This window comes from Lithobates pipiens, unplaced genomic scaffold (assembly GCF_037356315.1).
Source record: "Lithobates pipiens isolate NorthernLeopardFrog02 unplaced genomic scaffold, aLitPip1_a1.2 Scaffold_17, whole genome shotgun sequence".
NCBI lineage: Eukaryota > Metazoa > Chordata > Amphibia > Anura > Ranidae > Lithobates > Lithobates pipiens.
Genome location: NW_027507755.1, coordinates 9,218,225 through 9,235,277, shown reverse-complemented (window position 1 = coordinate 9,235,277; position 17,053 = coordinate 9,218,225). Strand labels below are relative to the sequence as shown.

At 43.0% G+C, this 17,053-nt stretch overlaps 1 protein-coding gene across 1 annotated transcript in view; it reads left to right on the top strand.

Annotated features, from left to right (window-relative positions):
• The window catches only part of DEUP1 (deuterosome assembly protein 1), a 94,508-nt gene that overhangs the window by 13,629 nt on the left and 63,826 nt on the right, over nt 1–17,053 (top strand). The window contains exons 5-6 of the mRNA XM_077484989.1: nt 9,012–9,146; nt 16,031–16,144. Of these exons, the coding sequence (XP_077341115.1) occupies nt 9,012–9,146; nt 16,031–16,144 (249 nt within the window). The remainder of the gene's footprint in view (nt 1–9,011; nt 9,147–16,030; nt 16,145–17,053) is intronic.

The following is a 17,053-nucleotide window of genomic DNA, read 5'->3' as shown; positions in this document are numbered from 1 at the left end:
AGGCCTTAAGTACGTCTGTCACAAGGCCCTGGATACTCTACCTCTGTTATCCAGGGCTTCAGTGTCAGCTGTGGTGCCGAGGCGCCTAATTTGGCTAAAATGCTAATCTGCTGACGAGGCAGCCAAAAATCCCTGACGGATCTTCCCTTCCTTGGCGACTGGCTCTTTGGAGCCTCATTCGATGACATTATTAAAAATGCCACCGGTGGTAAGAGTACCCTACTCCCACATGCCAAGAAGGCTAAGGAGCCTCTTTTTTTCCACTCACAAACTGCTTCTTCGTCCGCCCGGATCTTCGACAAAGCGTCCCCAGCCGACAGGACGCCCACGGACGGTAAAAAGCGTCCCTGGAACCGCAAGCCTAACAAGCCTGCGAATAAAAGTGCTACCGCATGAAGGTTTGCCCCACCCATGTCTCGGGTGGGGGGTCGCCTTCAGAGTTTGCAGCCGGTGGTCCTCCCGGTTATCCAACCAATGGGTCTTTGATCTGATTTCCACAGGCTACAAGAGTTTCCCTCTTGGCCGCCAAACAGATTCTTCCCCTCAAGCATACGGGTATGCTGGGTTCGCCGGGAGGCCCTGTTGGGGCGTTAAGAGATTAGCTGAATCACGGGGTGATTGTACCTGTTCCGGACTTGGAACGCTTCCAGGGATTCTACTCAAATCTGTTTGTGGTTCCCAAGAAGTAAGGGGTATGTCCGATCTTGGACCTAAAAGCCCTCAATCACTTTGTGAAAGTGCAGAGGTTCAGAATGGAATCAGTTCGCTCAGTAGTCGCTGCACTCCATCAAGGGGACTCCCTGGCGTCCTTGGACATCCAGGATGCGTACCTGCACATACCCATATGCCTTTGGCATCAAAAGTTTCTGCGATTTGCAGTCGGGGAAGCCCACTACCAGTTTGGGCTCTTCCTTTTGTTTTGGCATCAGCCCCCCCGAGTCTTTACCAAGGTACTGGCTCCAGTTTTGGCGTTGCTGCGACAACTTGGGATCGCAATCGTGGGATACCTAGACGATCTCCTCCTGAGGGCATCTTCCACCTCAGAATTAGAGGAGGATGTGGCGATCACCGTGCAGACCCTGCAAGAATTTGGGTGGCTGTTGAACCTCAAAAAGTCGCTGATTGTGCCGACCCAGCGTCTCGAGTACCTAGGATTGCTGCTGGACTCCAAGGAAGCGAGAGTTTTTCTCCCTTCAGACAAATTGCAGACTCTCAGATCCGCGGTAAAACTGCTGAGGGACTACAAGTGGTCGTCACTCTGCTTTTGCATGCAAGTACTGGGGCTCATGGTAGCCTCCTTTTGAGGCAGTACCATATGCCCAGTTCCACACCAGAGTCCTGCAGAAGGAGATTTTGGCAAAATGGGACAAATCTCAGTTGTCCCTGGATCAACAGATCCAGGTGAGCCAGTCAGTCAGAGACTCACTGATTTGGTGGTTGAGATCCCCGATGATTCAGTCCAGAAATTCCTCTGAAATGGACGGTGATAATGATGGACGCCAATCTATCCGGCTGGGGTGGAGTGATGGGGGTTCAGTGGGCTCAGGGCCTCTGGTCGATGGAAGAATCTGAGTTGCCGATCAATCTGCTCGAATTGAGAGCGATCAGGCTGTGCCTCTGCACATGGTCGATGAGACTTCAAGGGCGTCCGATCAGAATACAGTCAGACAATGCCACGGCTGTGGCGTACGTCAATCACCAAGTGGGAACAAGAAGCTCAGCCGCTGCACGGGAGGCCGATCGCATGCTTCGGTGGGCAGAGTGACACGTACCGGCCCTGTCAGCCATTTACATCCGGGTGTGGAGAAGGACAAGATACGTGGGCCGACGCATCAGACGCGCTGGTGGCTCCGTGGGATCAGTACCAGCTGATCTATGCCTTTCCTCCACTGAAACTGTTGCCAAGTCTGCTTCGCAGAGTGGAAGCCGAGGGGATCCCAGTGATACTGGTTGCCCCAGATTGGCCTCAGCGTCCTTGGTACGCAGACCTGGTACATCTGGTGGCAGATGCTCCCTGGCGACTGCTGCTGCAAGAGGACCTTCTGCCTCAAAGTCTAATTCTCCATCCTGCTTTAACGACATGGCTATTGAGAGCCAGGTGTTGAGCAACCGGGGGGTCTGACAGACTCGGTAATTCCAACTATGTTGAGAGCACGGAAATCTTCTTCTCGGAAGATATACCATCGTATCTGGAAGGCCTACATCTCCATGTGTGAGGAGAAATAATGGCACCCGCGCTCTTTTTCCATATCTAGGATCCTGCTGTTTCTCCAGCAAGGAGTAGACCAGAGATTGGCAATGAGCACCATCAAAGGCCAAATTTCAGCCTTAGCTGTCTTTTTTTTTTTTTTTTTTTTTCAGCGACCTCTGACATCGCACTCCTTAGTGAGTACCTTCGTTCAGGGGGTACAACATGTAGTCCTTCCGGTGCGTCCACCGTTACCCCCTTTTGGATTTGAACCTGGTGTTGTCGGCGCTTCAAAAACCGCCGTTTCAAAACATCAGGGAGATTCCCCTGTTGATCCTTTCCCAGAAGGTGGTCTTTCTAGTGGCCATCACATCGGCCAGGAGGGTTTCGGAACTGGCAGCCTTGTCTTGCAAGTTGCCCTATCTGGTTATCCACAGGGATAAGGTGGTGTTGCATCTGCAACAGTCTTCTTCTCCTTCTCCTTCTCCTTCTCCTTCTCCTTCTCCTTCTCCTTCTCTTTCTCCTCCTCGAAAGTGACCTCGGCTTTTCATATCAATGAGGACATTGTATTACCATCTCTGTGTCCTAAGCCGAAACACCCTAAGGAGGTGGCCCTTCACGCTCTTGACGTGGTTAGGGCTCTGAATGTGTATTTGTCTGCCACTGCTCCTTTTTCGGAAGTCAGACTCGCTGTTTGTTTCGATGGCTGGTCCAAAGAAAGGCATGGCGGTCTCGTCGGCCACCATTTCCAGGTGGCTCAGACAGATTGTAGTACAAGCCTACGCCTTGAAGGGGCAGGTGCCCCCCTTTCCGGTCACGGCCCACTCCACAAGGGCAATAAGAATGTCTTGGGCCTTCTGACACCAATGGTCGGTTGCTCATGTGTGTAAGGCGGCGACCTGGTCGTCCGTCCATACGTTTGCCAAGTACTACACGGTAGACGTCAGTGCATCGGCTGATGCCTGTTTTGCAGGCGACCGTGTGTGTGTGTATATATATATGTGTATGTGTAATATAAAAAAAAAAAAAAAAAAAAAAAAATATATATATATACAGTGGTGTGAAAAAGTGTTTGCCCCCTTCCTCATTTCCTGTTCCTTTGCATGTTTGTCACACTTAAGTGTTTCGGAACATCAAACCAATTTAAACAATAGTCAAGGACAACACAAGTAAACACAAAATGCAATTTGTAAATGAAGGTGTTTATTATTAAAGGTGAAAAAAAATCCAAACCATCATGGCCCTGTGTGAAAAAGTGATTGCCCCCCCTTGTTAAAACATACTATAACTGTGGTTGTCCACACCTGAGTTCAATTTCTCTAGCCACACCCAGGCCTGATTATTGCCACACCTGTTCACAATCAAGGCATCACTTAAATAGGAGCTGCTTGACACAGTAAGGTCCACCAGAAGATCCTTAAAAGCTACACATCATGCCGAGACCCAAAGAAATTCAGGAACAATTGAGAAAGAAAGTAATTGAGATCTATCAGTCTGGAAAGGGTTATAAAGCCATTTCCAAAGCTTTGGGAATCCAGCGAACCACAGTGAGAGCCATTATCCACAAATGGCGAAGACATGGAACAGTGGTGAACCTTCCCAGGAGTGGCCGGCCGCCCAAAATTACCCCAAGAGCGCAGCGACGACTCATCCAAGAGGTCACAAAAGACCCCACAACAACGTCCAAGGAACTGCAGGCCTCACTTGCCTCAGTTAAGGTCAGCGTTCATGCCTCCACCATCAGGAAAAGACTGGGCAAAAATGGCCTGCATGGCAGAGTTCCAAGGAGAAAACCACTGCTGAGCAAAAAGAACATCAAAGCTCGTCTCAATTTCTCCACAACACATCTTGATGATCCCCAAGACTTTTGGGACAACATTCTGTGGACCGATGAGACAAAAGTGGAACTCTTTGGAAGGTGTGTGTCCAAGTATATCTGGCGTAGAAGGAACACTGCATTTCATAAAAAGAACATTATACCAACAGTAAAATATGGTGGTGGTAGTGTGATGGTCTGGGGCTGTTTTGCTGCTTCAGGACCTGGAAGACTTGCCGTGATAAAAGGAACTATGAATTCTGCTGTCTACCAAGAGATCCTGAAGGAGAATGTCCGACCATCTGTTTGTGTACTCAAGCTGAAACGAACTTGGGTTCTGCAGCAGGACAATGATCCTAAACACACCAGCAAGTCCACCACCGAATGGCTGAAGAAAAACAAAATGAAGACTTTGGAGTGGCCTAGCCAAAGTCCTGACCTGAATCCTATTGAGATGTTGTGGTATGACCTTAAAAAGGCCGTTCATACTCGAAAACCCTCTAATGTAACTGAATTAGGACAATTCTGCAAAGATGAGTGGGCCAAAATTCCTCCAGGACGCTGTAAAAGCCTCATTGCACGTTATCGCAAACGCTTGGTTGCAGTTGTTGCTGCTAAGGGTGGCCCAACCAGTTATTAGGTTTAGGGGGCAATCACTTTTTCACACAGGGCCATGATGGTTTGGATTTTTTTTCACCTTTAATAATAAACACCTTCATTTACAAATTGCATTTTGTGTTTACTTGTGTTGTCCTTGACTATTGTTTAAATTGGTTTGATGTTCCGAAACACTTAAGTGTGACAAACATGCAAAGGAACAGGAAATGAGGAAGGGGGCAAACACTTTTTCACACCACTGTGTATATATATATATATATATATATATATATATATATATTATATTAAAAAAAAATTTTCCTGGTTTTTCAATTTAAAAATGCAGTACTGTTAGGTTAATGCACTGTTGCATTACTTCCGCAGTTTGGTGCGGTCTTGGGTGATCACTCCTGTTGAGGATACCCTGGTTTTTGTTTTGTTTTTTGTGGGTATAGTTTCACTAGTTCCCACTTGCCATGGTGGTTGAAGTTTTATGCTGATTTTCCCACCCCTCGTTTGGCACTGCTTGAGGATGTCCCATTTGCTACAGAGAGGAGCTGTGTCGGTCGGCGAATATAAGAGAAAATAGGATTTTTATTTTTATTTTTTTTGTACTCACCGTGAAATCCTTTTCTCTGTAATTCAGACCGACACAGTACCCACCCCTCCTTTTTTATCTTTACGTTATACTGCTTGTTGATGTACTGATGCTGTTTTGCAGGGTGGGGAGTTGTAGCCTGAGGGACCGCCCCCCGGGCGGGACTAAGAGTTCTGAGTGTTGTGTTTACAACTATGCCTAGTATTCTCCTAGTGATAAGGCTAACAACCCATTTGTTACAGAGAGGAGCTGTGTCAGTCGGTGAATTACAGAGAAAAGGATTTTACGATGGGTACAAAAAAATACTGTTTTTTGCGATACCGCACTTCTTTACTTTAACTGACAATTGCGCGGTTGTGAGATGTTGTACCCAAACAAAGTAGATTTCCTTTTTCCCACAAATAGAGCTTTCTTTTGGTGGTATTTGATCACCTCCTGTGTTTTTGTTTGTTTTGTTTCCGCGATATACACAATTAAAAAAATAAAAAAAACACTATTTTGTACTTTTGTTAATAATAAATATAAATAAATGAGATGGGTTGTCGGTACATCAGGTGTGATCAATATTCAGATATATCCCATATTTTCTGAACTCTATAACTTCCCTACAATCTAAATAATATACACTGATTTGGGTTATCTTCACCAAGGAAATGTAGCAGAATACATTTTGCCCTAAATTTATGAAGAAAGATGGATTTTTTATTTAAACTTTTCAGTCTTTAATTTTATTTAATAAAAATAGGTGATGAAATACAAAAAGAAATCTCTCTATTTTGTTTGAAAAAAAAAAAATGATAAAAATTTGATATGGGTACAGTGTTGGATGACCACGCAATTTCAGTCATTTCAGTCATTCAAAGTGTGACAGCTCTGGGAGCTGAAAATTTGGCCTGGGCAGGAAGTGGGTGAAAGTGCCTGGTATTGAAGTGGTTGCACAAGGAGTCTACAGTGCAGGGATAGTGAATAATTATTATTTAATATTATTAATAATATTAGATAATGCAATCATGTTTAATTTACAACACCCTATAAAACAAAGTATTCTTTTGTGAGAATTTTGTTCTATTTAAGTTGTTCTTACAAATGGCCACAAGATGGCGCTCAGCTACTAAGGGATTATCTTTTTATTCAGGCATCCCACGTTTAAAAGATTACAATCAGATAAACAGCATACTGTGTTTGGTGGGTAAAATGTTATAGGAGAATTTTACTAAACATTTGCTCATTTACTAAGTGGGGGAAGTACATATAAGTGAAATGCTACTTCATTTTCCATACACCGCAACTAACTCTACCAAATGACACCTAAAGCTGTGTCATCTGTGTCCAGAAGATTTGACTTTGATTTATACCCAGTGGGGCACAGATGGCGGGAAAAACAAAAACCTAACAGGGGTTATAACCCTCTCTTACTTTATCAAACATGGGAAAACATTTTTTTGCCTTTTTAGTTCTACTTTTACGGGTTTATTAACCTTTTTTGGTTTCCTTTACAGTTCCTCTTTAATAATGTAATGTTGGCCTTCAGTTCTACTTGTTGTGAAGGTTTATTCATTAAGGGGACTGGAGAGCTACTTTATAATTTTATGTAAAATTCCAGTCATTTTTCAAGTTCGTGCTAGAAAAAAAATGATATATGATTGCTTGGTATTTCAAGGTACCCATCTGGAATTTACAGAGTGATCTCTGCCATTAATTGATCCTGCTGTGAGCTGTCCCTCTGTAGCCCAGGCCTCAGCCAATTGTGATTTCCAGACAGTTAGTGTTTGAGCTCAAACTCCTTATCGCACATTATGGAACCCTGCTTTACTTATGGTTGGACACTCATTATCGCCCACCCTAGACTACTGTTGCTTGAGACACTCACTATTGCCCACTAGGTCAGTGATGGCGAACCTTGGCACCCCAGATGTTTTGGAACTACATTTCCCATTATGCTCCACTACACTGCAGAGTGCATGAGCATCATGGGAAATGTAGTTCTAAAACATCTGGGGTGCCAGTGTTCACCATCTCTGCACTAGGGGAAGCCTGCACTATGAGGATTGGACATACAGTTGTGCTCATAATTTTTATACCCTGGCAGAATTTGATTTCTTGACCATTTTTCAGAGAATATGATAAAACGTAAACATTTTTCACTCATGATTAATGTTTTTCTGAAGCCATTTACTATCAATAAACTGTGTTTACTCTTTTTAAATCATAATCACAACAGAAACTACCCAAATGATGCTGATCAAAAGTTTACATACCCCAGTTCTTAATACTGTGTATTGCCCTTTAACGTCAATAACAGCTTGAAGTCTTTTGTGGTATTTGAGGACGAGGCTCTTTATCTTCTCAGATGGTAAAGCTGCTCCTTCCTCTTGGCAAAAAGCCTCCAGTTCCTGTAAATTATTAGTATGAACTGCACGTATTGAGATCTCCCCAGAGTGGCTCAATGATATTGAGGTCAGAAGACTAAGATTTCCACTCCAGAACCTTCACTTTATTCTGCTGTAGCCAATGACAGGTCGACTTGGCCTTGTGTTTTGGATCATTGGAATGTCCAAGTATGTCCCATGCGCAGCTTCCTGGCTCATGAATACAAATGTTCCTCCAGTATTTTTTGATAACTTTCTGCATTCATCTTGCCAACAATTTTGACCAAATTTCCTGTGCCTTTGTAGCTCGCACATCCCCAAAAAATCAGCGATCCACCTCTGTGTTTCACAGTAGGAATGGTGTACCTTTCATCATAGGCCTTGTTGACTCCTCTCCAAATATAGCGTTTATAGCTGTGGCCAAAAAGCTAACTTTTGGTCTCGTCACTCCAAATGACTTTGTTCCAGAAGGTTTGAGGCTTGTCTCTGTGCTGTTTGGCGTATTGTAAGTGGGATACTTTGTGGCATTTGCATAGTAATGGCTTTCTTCTGGCGACTCGACCATGCAGCCCATTTTTCAAGTGCCTCCCTATTGTGCATCTTTAAACAGCGACACCACATGTTTTCAGAGAGTCCTGTATTTCCCCTGAAGTTATTTGTGGGTTTTTCTTTGCATCCTGAACAATTTTCCTGGCAGTTGTGGCTGAATGTCTAGTTGGTCTACCTGACTGTGGTTTGGTTTCAACAGAAGCCCTCATTTTCCACTTCTTGATTAGAGTTTGAACACTGCTGATTGGCATTCTCAATTCCTTGGATATCTTTTTATATCCCTTTCCTGTTTTATACAGTAAAGCTACCGTTTCCCGCAGATCCTTTGACGATTCTTTTGCTTTCCCCAGAATCCAGAAATGTCAGTGCAGCACTGCATGAAAGATGCAAGGGTCTGTCTGGAGTCCAGAAACGCACTGACCTTTTATACACACACGTAAAAGAGTAAACGCAGTTGATTAAAAATAACGGCTTCAGACAAATGCTATGACTGAAAGAAAAGTGTTTTGTGTTGTTAAATTTTCTCTGAAAAATGGCCAAGAAATCATAAATTCTGCCAGGGTATGTAAACTTATAAGCACAACTGTGTGTGTGTGTGTGTGTGTGTGTGTGTGTGTGTGTGTGTAAGAGTTGTGCCTTTTTTTCTTTTCTCTCTTTTCTCTCTTCTTTTCTTTCTTTCAGAGCACAAAGACTCAGTTAACCCTCTGCATACAGCTGTGCATCCTTTACACACTTCAAACTTTTTTTTTCCATGAAAACATGGATACTATGTTCATAGACTATACACTGTATATTTTATATAAGACTTTTCTGTTTCTTGGAAAGGCACCGATCTCCTCCATGTTCAGTAGTCTGTTTTTCTTTTATCCTTGTTTTTTTTTTTTTTTTTTTTAGCTGTGTAAGCTGAAGAAAAGTTATGAAAAACTGCAGTTTTATTGTGTGAAGAGTCAGAAGAATGCGCCCATTGCAGGCACTCCAGGGCAGGAGAAAAGCCAGTCTGAGCTGATATGTTTGTCCCAGAAGTTAGAGGTGAGTGCGGCTCTTGACTGGAAAGGGTGCAGAGAGGTTTAGGCAGAAAATAAAGGCTTAATGAAACTTAAATGAAAATACATTAAGCTTAATTCACAAAGCTAAAATACCAGGATGAGGATCCTTCCTTTTAAAATTTTCCCCAAAAAAATAAAAAATTACAGTCCTGTGTCTAAAAATATCTTATACTTGTTTACAACCTGAATTAAGCCTAAAATGTTTGTATAACATAACCTAAGCTTGCACATTTTCCCTTTTTTTTTTTTTTTTTTTTTTTTTTTTTTAAACGGTTCTTAACATATTAAAGGGTATGGTCCTTCCACCGTACAACTGCAATGTATTTACAGATCCAAAAAATTACGTGTCCCCATGGAAGCGCTGATTACTATCCGAGTTGAGTAAAAATGACTTTGCTGTCCAGGGCTGGACACATTTCTTCGTCTTCGTCTTCGTCTTCTTCGTCTTCTTCGTCTTCTTCGTCTTCGTCTTCTTCTTCGATAAAACCACCTGCTGAGTCAATCTGAGCACCAAAGAGTTTTATTCACCCACGTGTTTTAGTCCAGAGGTCTCCAAACTGTTCAGTACAAGGGCCATCAAATACATTTTACAAATATTCACGGGTTGGAAAAAAAAAAAATCTGTATCAGAACAAAGAAAAAAAAATGATTAAAACATAGGAGATCCCATGAAGCGTTTCCCTCTTATGTTTATGTTCCTATCAGAGTCCCCCTGTGGGCCTAATAAAATCTCGCAATGAGCCGCAATTTTGAGACCACGGCCCTGGTCTATTGCAGATGATATGGTTTACACAAGTGTAGTAATGTCACACATTACAGTGATTGTATAGACCAGTGATGGCGAACCTTGGCACTCCAGATGTTTTGGAACTACATTTCCCATGATGCTCACCTACATTGCAGAGTGCATGAGCATCATGGGAAATGTAGTTCCAAAACATCTGGGGTGCCAAGGTTCGCCATCACTGGTATAGACTATGCAGTGTTATTGTTGATTCAGTAGTCTGGGTCATGTTTAGCGAGGCTGCCATGACCTTATCGTGGGTAATTGATAATTCTGATGGTGAACAACCCAGCATGAATACTGAACCATAAGTGATTACTAATTGCATTAAAAGATTAGCCTTTTGATCCTCACACGCGCACACACACACACTTTATATATTTTTTTTTTTCTGCGCTCTTTTACGTTTATGTGGATGCTGGAGTTTTATCGGTGGAATTCTTATATTTATGGAAGAGATCTTGGAGCGTGTGTATATAATGTATCATCTCTGTCTCTATCATCTCTGTCTCTATCATCTCTGTCTCTATCATCTCTGTCTCTATCATCTCTGTCTCTATCATCTCTGTCTCTCTATCATCTCTGTCTCTATCCTCTCTGTCTCTATCCTCTCTGTCTCTATCATCTCTGTCTCTATCATCTCTGTCTCTATCATCTCTGTCTCTATCATCTCTGTCTCTATCATCTCTGTCTCTATCATCTCTGTCTCTAATCTGTTGCATTGAAACGCAATAAAAAAAACAGCTAACACTATACTGCTTAGACACAATGACAAAAAATATAAAGAGGTGTAGCGCTAAAAAAATCAAATAAATAAACAATAAAGTTCATCAATGGTAAACTAGTTGAAGACAATCAAGGCAAAGTCCTCTATTAGATAAATCCGGATAAGGATGGATAGAATAGCCAACACCCATTACTACCGACTCTTACCATCAGTGTGTAGGGTACACATAATAAATGTATTGGGTTATGGGCCCCAACGATCCTTCTGCACAGATCGATCCACTCCACAGAGATTTAAACAAATCCTCTTTCCAATGAGCAAAAGGCCTCAAAGACCTCTTCCATACATATAAGAATTCTACCGATAAACTCCAGCATCAACGTAAATGTAAAAGAGAATACCGCTTATTGCGCAGGCATCCAAGTAATGAATTTATTAAAAACAAAAAAAAAGCTATTACACTCACATGTTTGAAAATACTGACAGGCATATGGAAACGACCAGCGTTTCCAACCAACAAAATGGCCACCAGTGTCCCAGTTGACGTCCTATGTCACACGTCCTTGGCTCCACCCAACGTTTCGTCATGAAAATGCGTCATCAGGGGTATATATAGAGAGATGGAGAGGTTACTCATCCTTTTTTTTTATTTATTTTTTATTAATATACCTGCACTTTTTAAATATTTTTTACAATACTCAAGGTTCCTTTTGGTAGATGTTTTAGGGTGAAGTTCCACTTTATGCTCCCCCTTGTACTTTAGCCACTTTTTGGGGGGGGGGGAGGGGGAGGAGTACCGAGTACCTAGGTCTGACAGGTAAGATTTCTGTGGAGAATTACTCTGCCCTCCCTTTTTCTGCTGCCTGAAACCTTTTTGGACATTTAATATGTCCCAGAAGGCTGCATGACCGTTCACAAAGCTCAGCTCGCGCATGCGCAGTGGGAAACCCAGCTGTGAAGGTTAAAGGTTAAACCTTTTTTCTTATTTTAATGAGTGGCCACGAGTCTTGCTAAACTCCCTTTCGCGAAAAAGTTTTATCCCTATTGCGGGGTCACCAGTACGGTATTTGTATATAGAAATCATATCCCCTCTCAAGCTTCTCTTCTCCACAGAGAATAAGTTCAGTGCTTGCAACCTTTCTTCATAACTTCATAACTAATTCATAGTTTCATAGTTAGTAAGGTTGAATAAAGACACCAGTCCTTCCAGTTCAACCTGAGTGTCTACAATTATCCCCATCCCTGTACATTACACACTCACATTGGTCCCTACCCTCAAGGAGCCCACAATCCAAGGTCCCCATTCATATACTAGGGCCAATTTTGGACAGAAGCCAATTAACCTACCTGCATGTCTTTGGTTTGTGGGAGGAAACCGGAGTACCCGGAGGAAACCCACGCAGGCACAGGGAGAACATGCAAACTCCAGGCAGGTAGTGTCGTGGTTGGGATTTGAACCAGCGACCCTTCTTTCTGCTAGGTGAGAGTGCTAACCACTACACCACTGTGCCGCCCACTAATATAACTAATGGTTTGGCAAAAACGATTCTTCATGAATCCATGCTGATTACTGCTAATGATACCGTTCTCATTACTAAAATCTTGTATATAGTCCCTTATCATCCCCTCCAAGAGTTTACATACTATTGATGTTAGGCTAACTGGCCTGTAATTCCCAGGGATGTATTTCGGGACATTTTTTTTTTTATTTTTATTTTTTGTCAGCTTTTCCTCTTCGCGCTGAAAAGGCACAGGTAGAGGAGAGCCGATCAGTAGCTATCCTTACAGGGGGGTCTGCGCTGATAATTAGCGCATTGATCATCAATGCAGACCCACCAGGGGTGCCAATCGGTGCCCATTAGAGATGCCCATCAGTGCCTCCTCATCTGTGCCACCCATCAGTGCTGCATATTCGTGCCTCATCAGTGCCACCTTACCAATGCCCATCAGTGAAAGAGAAAACTTATTTACTAAATTTTATAACAAACAGAAACTTTATTTTTTATTTTTTTTTTTTCGGTCCTTTTTTGTTTGGCAAAAAAACAACATAAAAGGTGATCAAATACCAAAAAAAAAAATCTCTATTTTGGGGGGCAGAAAATGCTAAAAATGTTATTTGGGTACAGTATTGCATGACCTCGATTTGTCATTCAACATTGCTGAAAATTGGCCTGGGTGGGAAAGGGGGTATAAGTGTCCAGTAAAGAAGTTCTCCAGTGTCACGCTGTCCCTGCTGCAGAGGCTTCTATTTTCACCCAATCTTCCTTCCAGGTTTGGGGGACTCTGGCCATCTGGACAAGCCACGATGATGTCACTCCCATGCATGCGTATGGGAGTATCGGCTGTGACACAGGTATGCCGTTCCTTCAGAGTGCATGCGCCGGTGAAGTTACCAGCTGCTGCTCACTAGAATATCTAAGCCTTGCATAAATTGATGGCTCCATATAGGTACATAAATAATATCTCCTAAATGGTGCACGTTTAGGAAATATATTCATTTTACCTACATGTAAGCTTTATTCTAAGGTTTCCTGTAGGTAAAAATAAAGTGTTTACTACCACTTTAAGTGACAGCTCTGACTCTGCTAGGGCTGCTGACATCACTTACAAGATGTCTCCAGGCTTTTGGATGTCAATAGGGGGGGGGGGGGGGGGAGGGGGCTTTTATGGGTGGATAACATGCTTAAAACCTGCTAAAGTACATACTAAACTCGTGGAAAGATTGTTGAAATAAAATATCTGGTGAAAGGGTCTCTTTAAGCTGGCCACCCAATAATCCAATCATACAATCTCCTTTTAGATTTACTAACATTTGTGAAATACAGGGGTGTATCTGATTGGATTTAAATGAAATGGTTTGTTTGCCAAACACACTGTCGTCTTGTGAATATAGGATATTGGACAGCGACTGCATGTTCGTGATCAGGTTGTGACATGTATAGACATTATCTTAGGTTTGGTTCCTTTCGTGTTGTTTTCTATAGGTGTAACCTGTATAGACATTATGGTTGCACTAATACTAGTATTGATGCCAATACCGAGCATTTGCACGAGTACTTTTACACGTGCAAATGCTCCAATGCTTGACCTGATACCTGGCAACAGGCAAGTACACATGGCGACCTTGGCATAGCGGGGGGGGGGTGTTGAGCCTCACAAATGATCGGTGTGGGGGCAGTTATAAGTACTGATCTCCCCGTATAGCTTTTCTGACAGCCCCTCCTCCTCCTCCTCCTCCTCCTCCTCCTCACGGCTCTTAGGGAGACTGGTGCTTCTAACTGTCCCCACCGCATTGATTGTCCCTGTGTCCTTCCTTGGTCCCATCCCTCGTCCTGGACCTGTCTGGATGGAGAGCGGAGGAAGGAGCCGGAAAATCGGTGTCATTTACTGGTTCCTTCCTTTTCCAAATGCAGAGTCGGTGATTAAAATAAAAAAAGTTTGAGCCCTAGAAACGCAGCTAGTGTGATATGGAAAATATATAAGATCAACTCACATTTTGGTGAGATATAATGTGCAGGGCATTAGTAGCTTGGGCTTCTGTAGTCCAGCTGGGCAGCGGTGGTGGTCAGCAGTTCCCGGCGGCTCCGGTGGTTCCTGAGGCTGATGTCTTCTCAAAATGTGAGTTTATCTTACGTTTATTAAACATTGAATTTTAACTGACATACTGCACTCAGAGTGGCACTGCTCTCTTAATCTCACACACACACACACACACACACACACACACACACACACACACACACACACACACACACACACACACACACACACACACAGTGATCACTGTGTTATGAATGTCCGTTCGTAAACTTTTATGATGTCTCAGTTTATGAATGAAGAGGAGCCTCTGTCTCCTGTCCATTTAATTTTCAGTGCAGCTGAGGCTGCAGAGAAGGGGAATGGGGAATATCTTTCCTCAGCTTCTTTCCCTTTCTCAAAGGGGAGATGTCAGGGGTCTGTTTCGGGCCCCTGATATCTCACCAAACACCCCCCAACAGGATTAATTTAAAAAATAATAATAAAATAAAGGGGAAAATGTGTAATAAATATTTAAAAGTTAAATTGTAAAAACAAAAAACAACTATACATTGTAAAAAATAATAAAAATTATTGTTTAAAAAAAAAAAAAAAACTACTGCTCTAAGCTCTCATAGGGCTGCACTGCATCTGTGTACTTAAAGTTTGCTTACACGGGAGAAGTATGCAGTGTGGGGGGGGGGGGGGGGGGGGGGGGGGGGGGGAACTCTGGCTGGGGAGAACAGACATCGGACTGAGCGGCAATGCATGGAGCAGGAGAGGGGCACCCCCTATAGTTACGCCCCTGGCTCCCTGCCCTTCCACAGATCTACCCTCCGATGAGCGAGGAGGGAGTAGAGCAGAGAGCTGTGAGAACCGAGCCAGCGGCGATGTTTGATCGCTCGGTTCTCAGTGTGGAGGTGCCAGGGGACAGATGCAGCTTTGGACAGATGGTGTATCCACCTCCACCTGCATCCACCTAGGTAAGTATGAAAAAAATCCCATACTTTAAAAAAAAAAAAAAAGTGTTGGTAATCGTTATCGGCGAGTACTTGAAAAAAGTATCGTTACTTCTACTCGGTCTTAATAATGTGATATCAGTGCAACCCTAATAGACTTGTATCTAAAATATTAGAATCCGACTCTAGAATTTCTAGAATTTTTTTTCTTTATTTACTATATTTTTTTTATTTTTTTTTAACTGTATAATGTGGGGGCAACAGTGAGTTCTTCTTATAAAGGATGTCATTCCCCTTCGAATGCTTCGCTTCTTTTGTTATTTTGGACCATACAGCAGGCAGAATCCTCTCTTCCTTGGTGCGCTATGTGGTGATGGCCCATTAATTCCTGTGAGGTTGTTTTATCTCCGTCTCTCCGTCTCTGCGCTGTAATTAAGAAATCTCTTCTGGTGCTTAGCTTGTCTCTGACTGATATAATGCTGCAAATCCCCGTGGTGTACCGGAGCCGTTTCTCAGTAGTTTGTTGTTTTTATTGGCTGTGATCGCTTTGATTCATTGAGTAAACAGTAATTTCTGAGTGCAGCAATTTACAGAAGGTTCAGCGCGCTCTAATTAACGGTGTAATTACTGTCATTGTACACGTAAATTATTCGCTAGGAGCCTTTCAAGGTACCGGAATAACATGCTTATTCAGTGATGTGTGGAGCAGTGGTGTGCAAAGTGCAGAGTCTTAGTAGCCAATCACCTTTCTGATTAATGTTGTCGGGTAAAACTCCAGCTTTGTTGAGAAAACTATGTGTATTGGTAAAAAAGAAACGGTATGGGTCTTACAATGATGAAATTTGTACCGCCCTTTTATATTTCTGATCTCTCAATTACAGGAATATAACATTCAGGCTAAACAATGGCAGAAGCAGAGGTTGCTTTATCAGAATGATTTAAATGCGTTGAATGAGAAGAGGAAGGCTCTACAAGAAAAATGTGACTTTTTCCAGGTATGCTTTTTTCCATGTGTAGACCTGTTGAGCTGCCCTGAGAGCATTGTTTAAATGCAGAAAAGGAGGTCATGTGTGCACTTGCAGTTAAAGTGGTTGTAGACCTTGCATATGAAACATGAACAAAGCATATCACTCTATAGTGTGTACTTGTCTCAATCCAGAGCACTAAGTGTCATTTCTGTTTGCTGCCTCCTTTCTCTATCTGCATGAGTCAATTCTGACAGGTTTTCTTTATCCAAGAGATTAAAAATGTAACAGGAGGGATCTTTAGCTCACAGCCTGTGATAGACAGCCTCAGCTCTGTTTTTGTGTGCTGTCTGATTGGGTGGTGTCCGTTCTCGGGCTGTATAAATCCCACATTTTGTACTGCTATACAGAAGAGACGCTGCAAATAAACTGGTACAACATATGTAGGAGGATTTGATTCATCTGTGCATCAGTCACTTCACTGGGTATATGCAAGGGTTTATAACCACTTTAATGTTATGTAGCTCATAAATAAAGCTAGGTATATTCACAGGAATATACCAGTACCTATTGCATACCTCCCATCTGTCCCGGATTCACCGGGATCGTCCCAGGATTTCACGTACATCCCAGTGTCCTGCGAATCTGGGCTGAATCCTGCAGTGGAGCCAAGTGCTGGAACAAGTTCCAGCACTTGACTCCTGGCAGGTGCAGCTGTCAAGGCTGAGACTCGCTCAGTGCCCCACCAGCTCCACAACCCATACAAATGGGTTTGGAGGGAGGCTAGGTAATCTCCAAATCATGTCCATGTCCCCCTGTGCCCATCCTCGGCCATTTATGTGCTTGTGAAGGGGTTGTGTGGGCAGGATTTTTAAAGCATTGCAGATGATTTCATTGCCTGAGATTCCTAAGACCGGCCAGCCTCAGGTGAGTGAACTC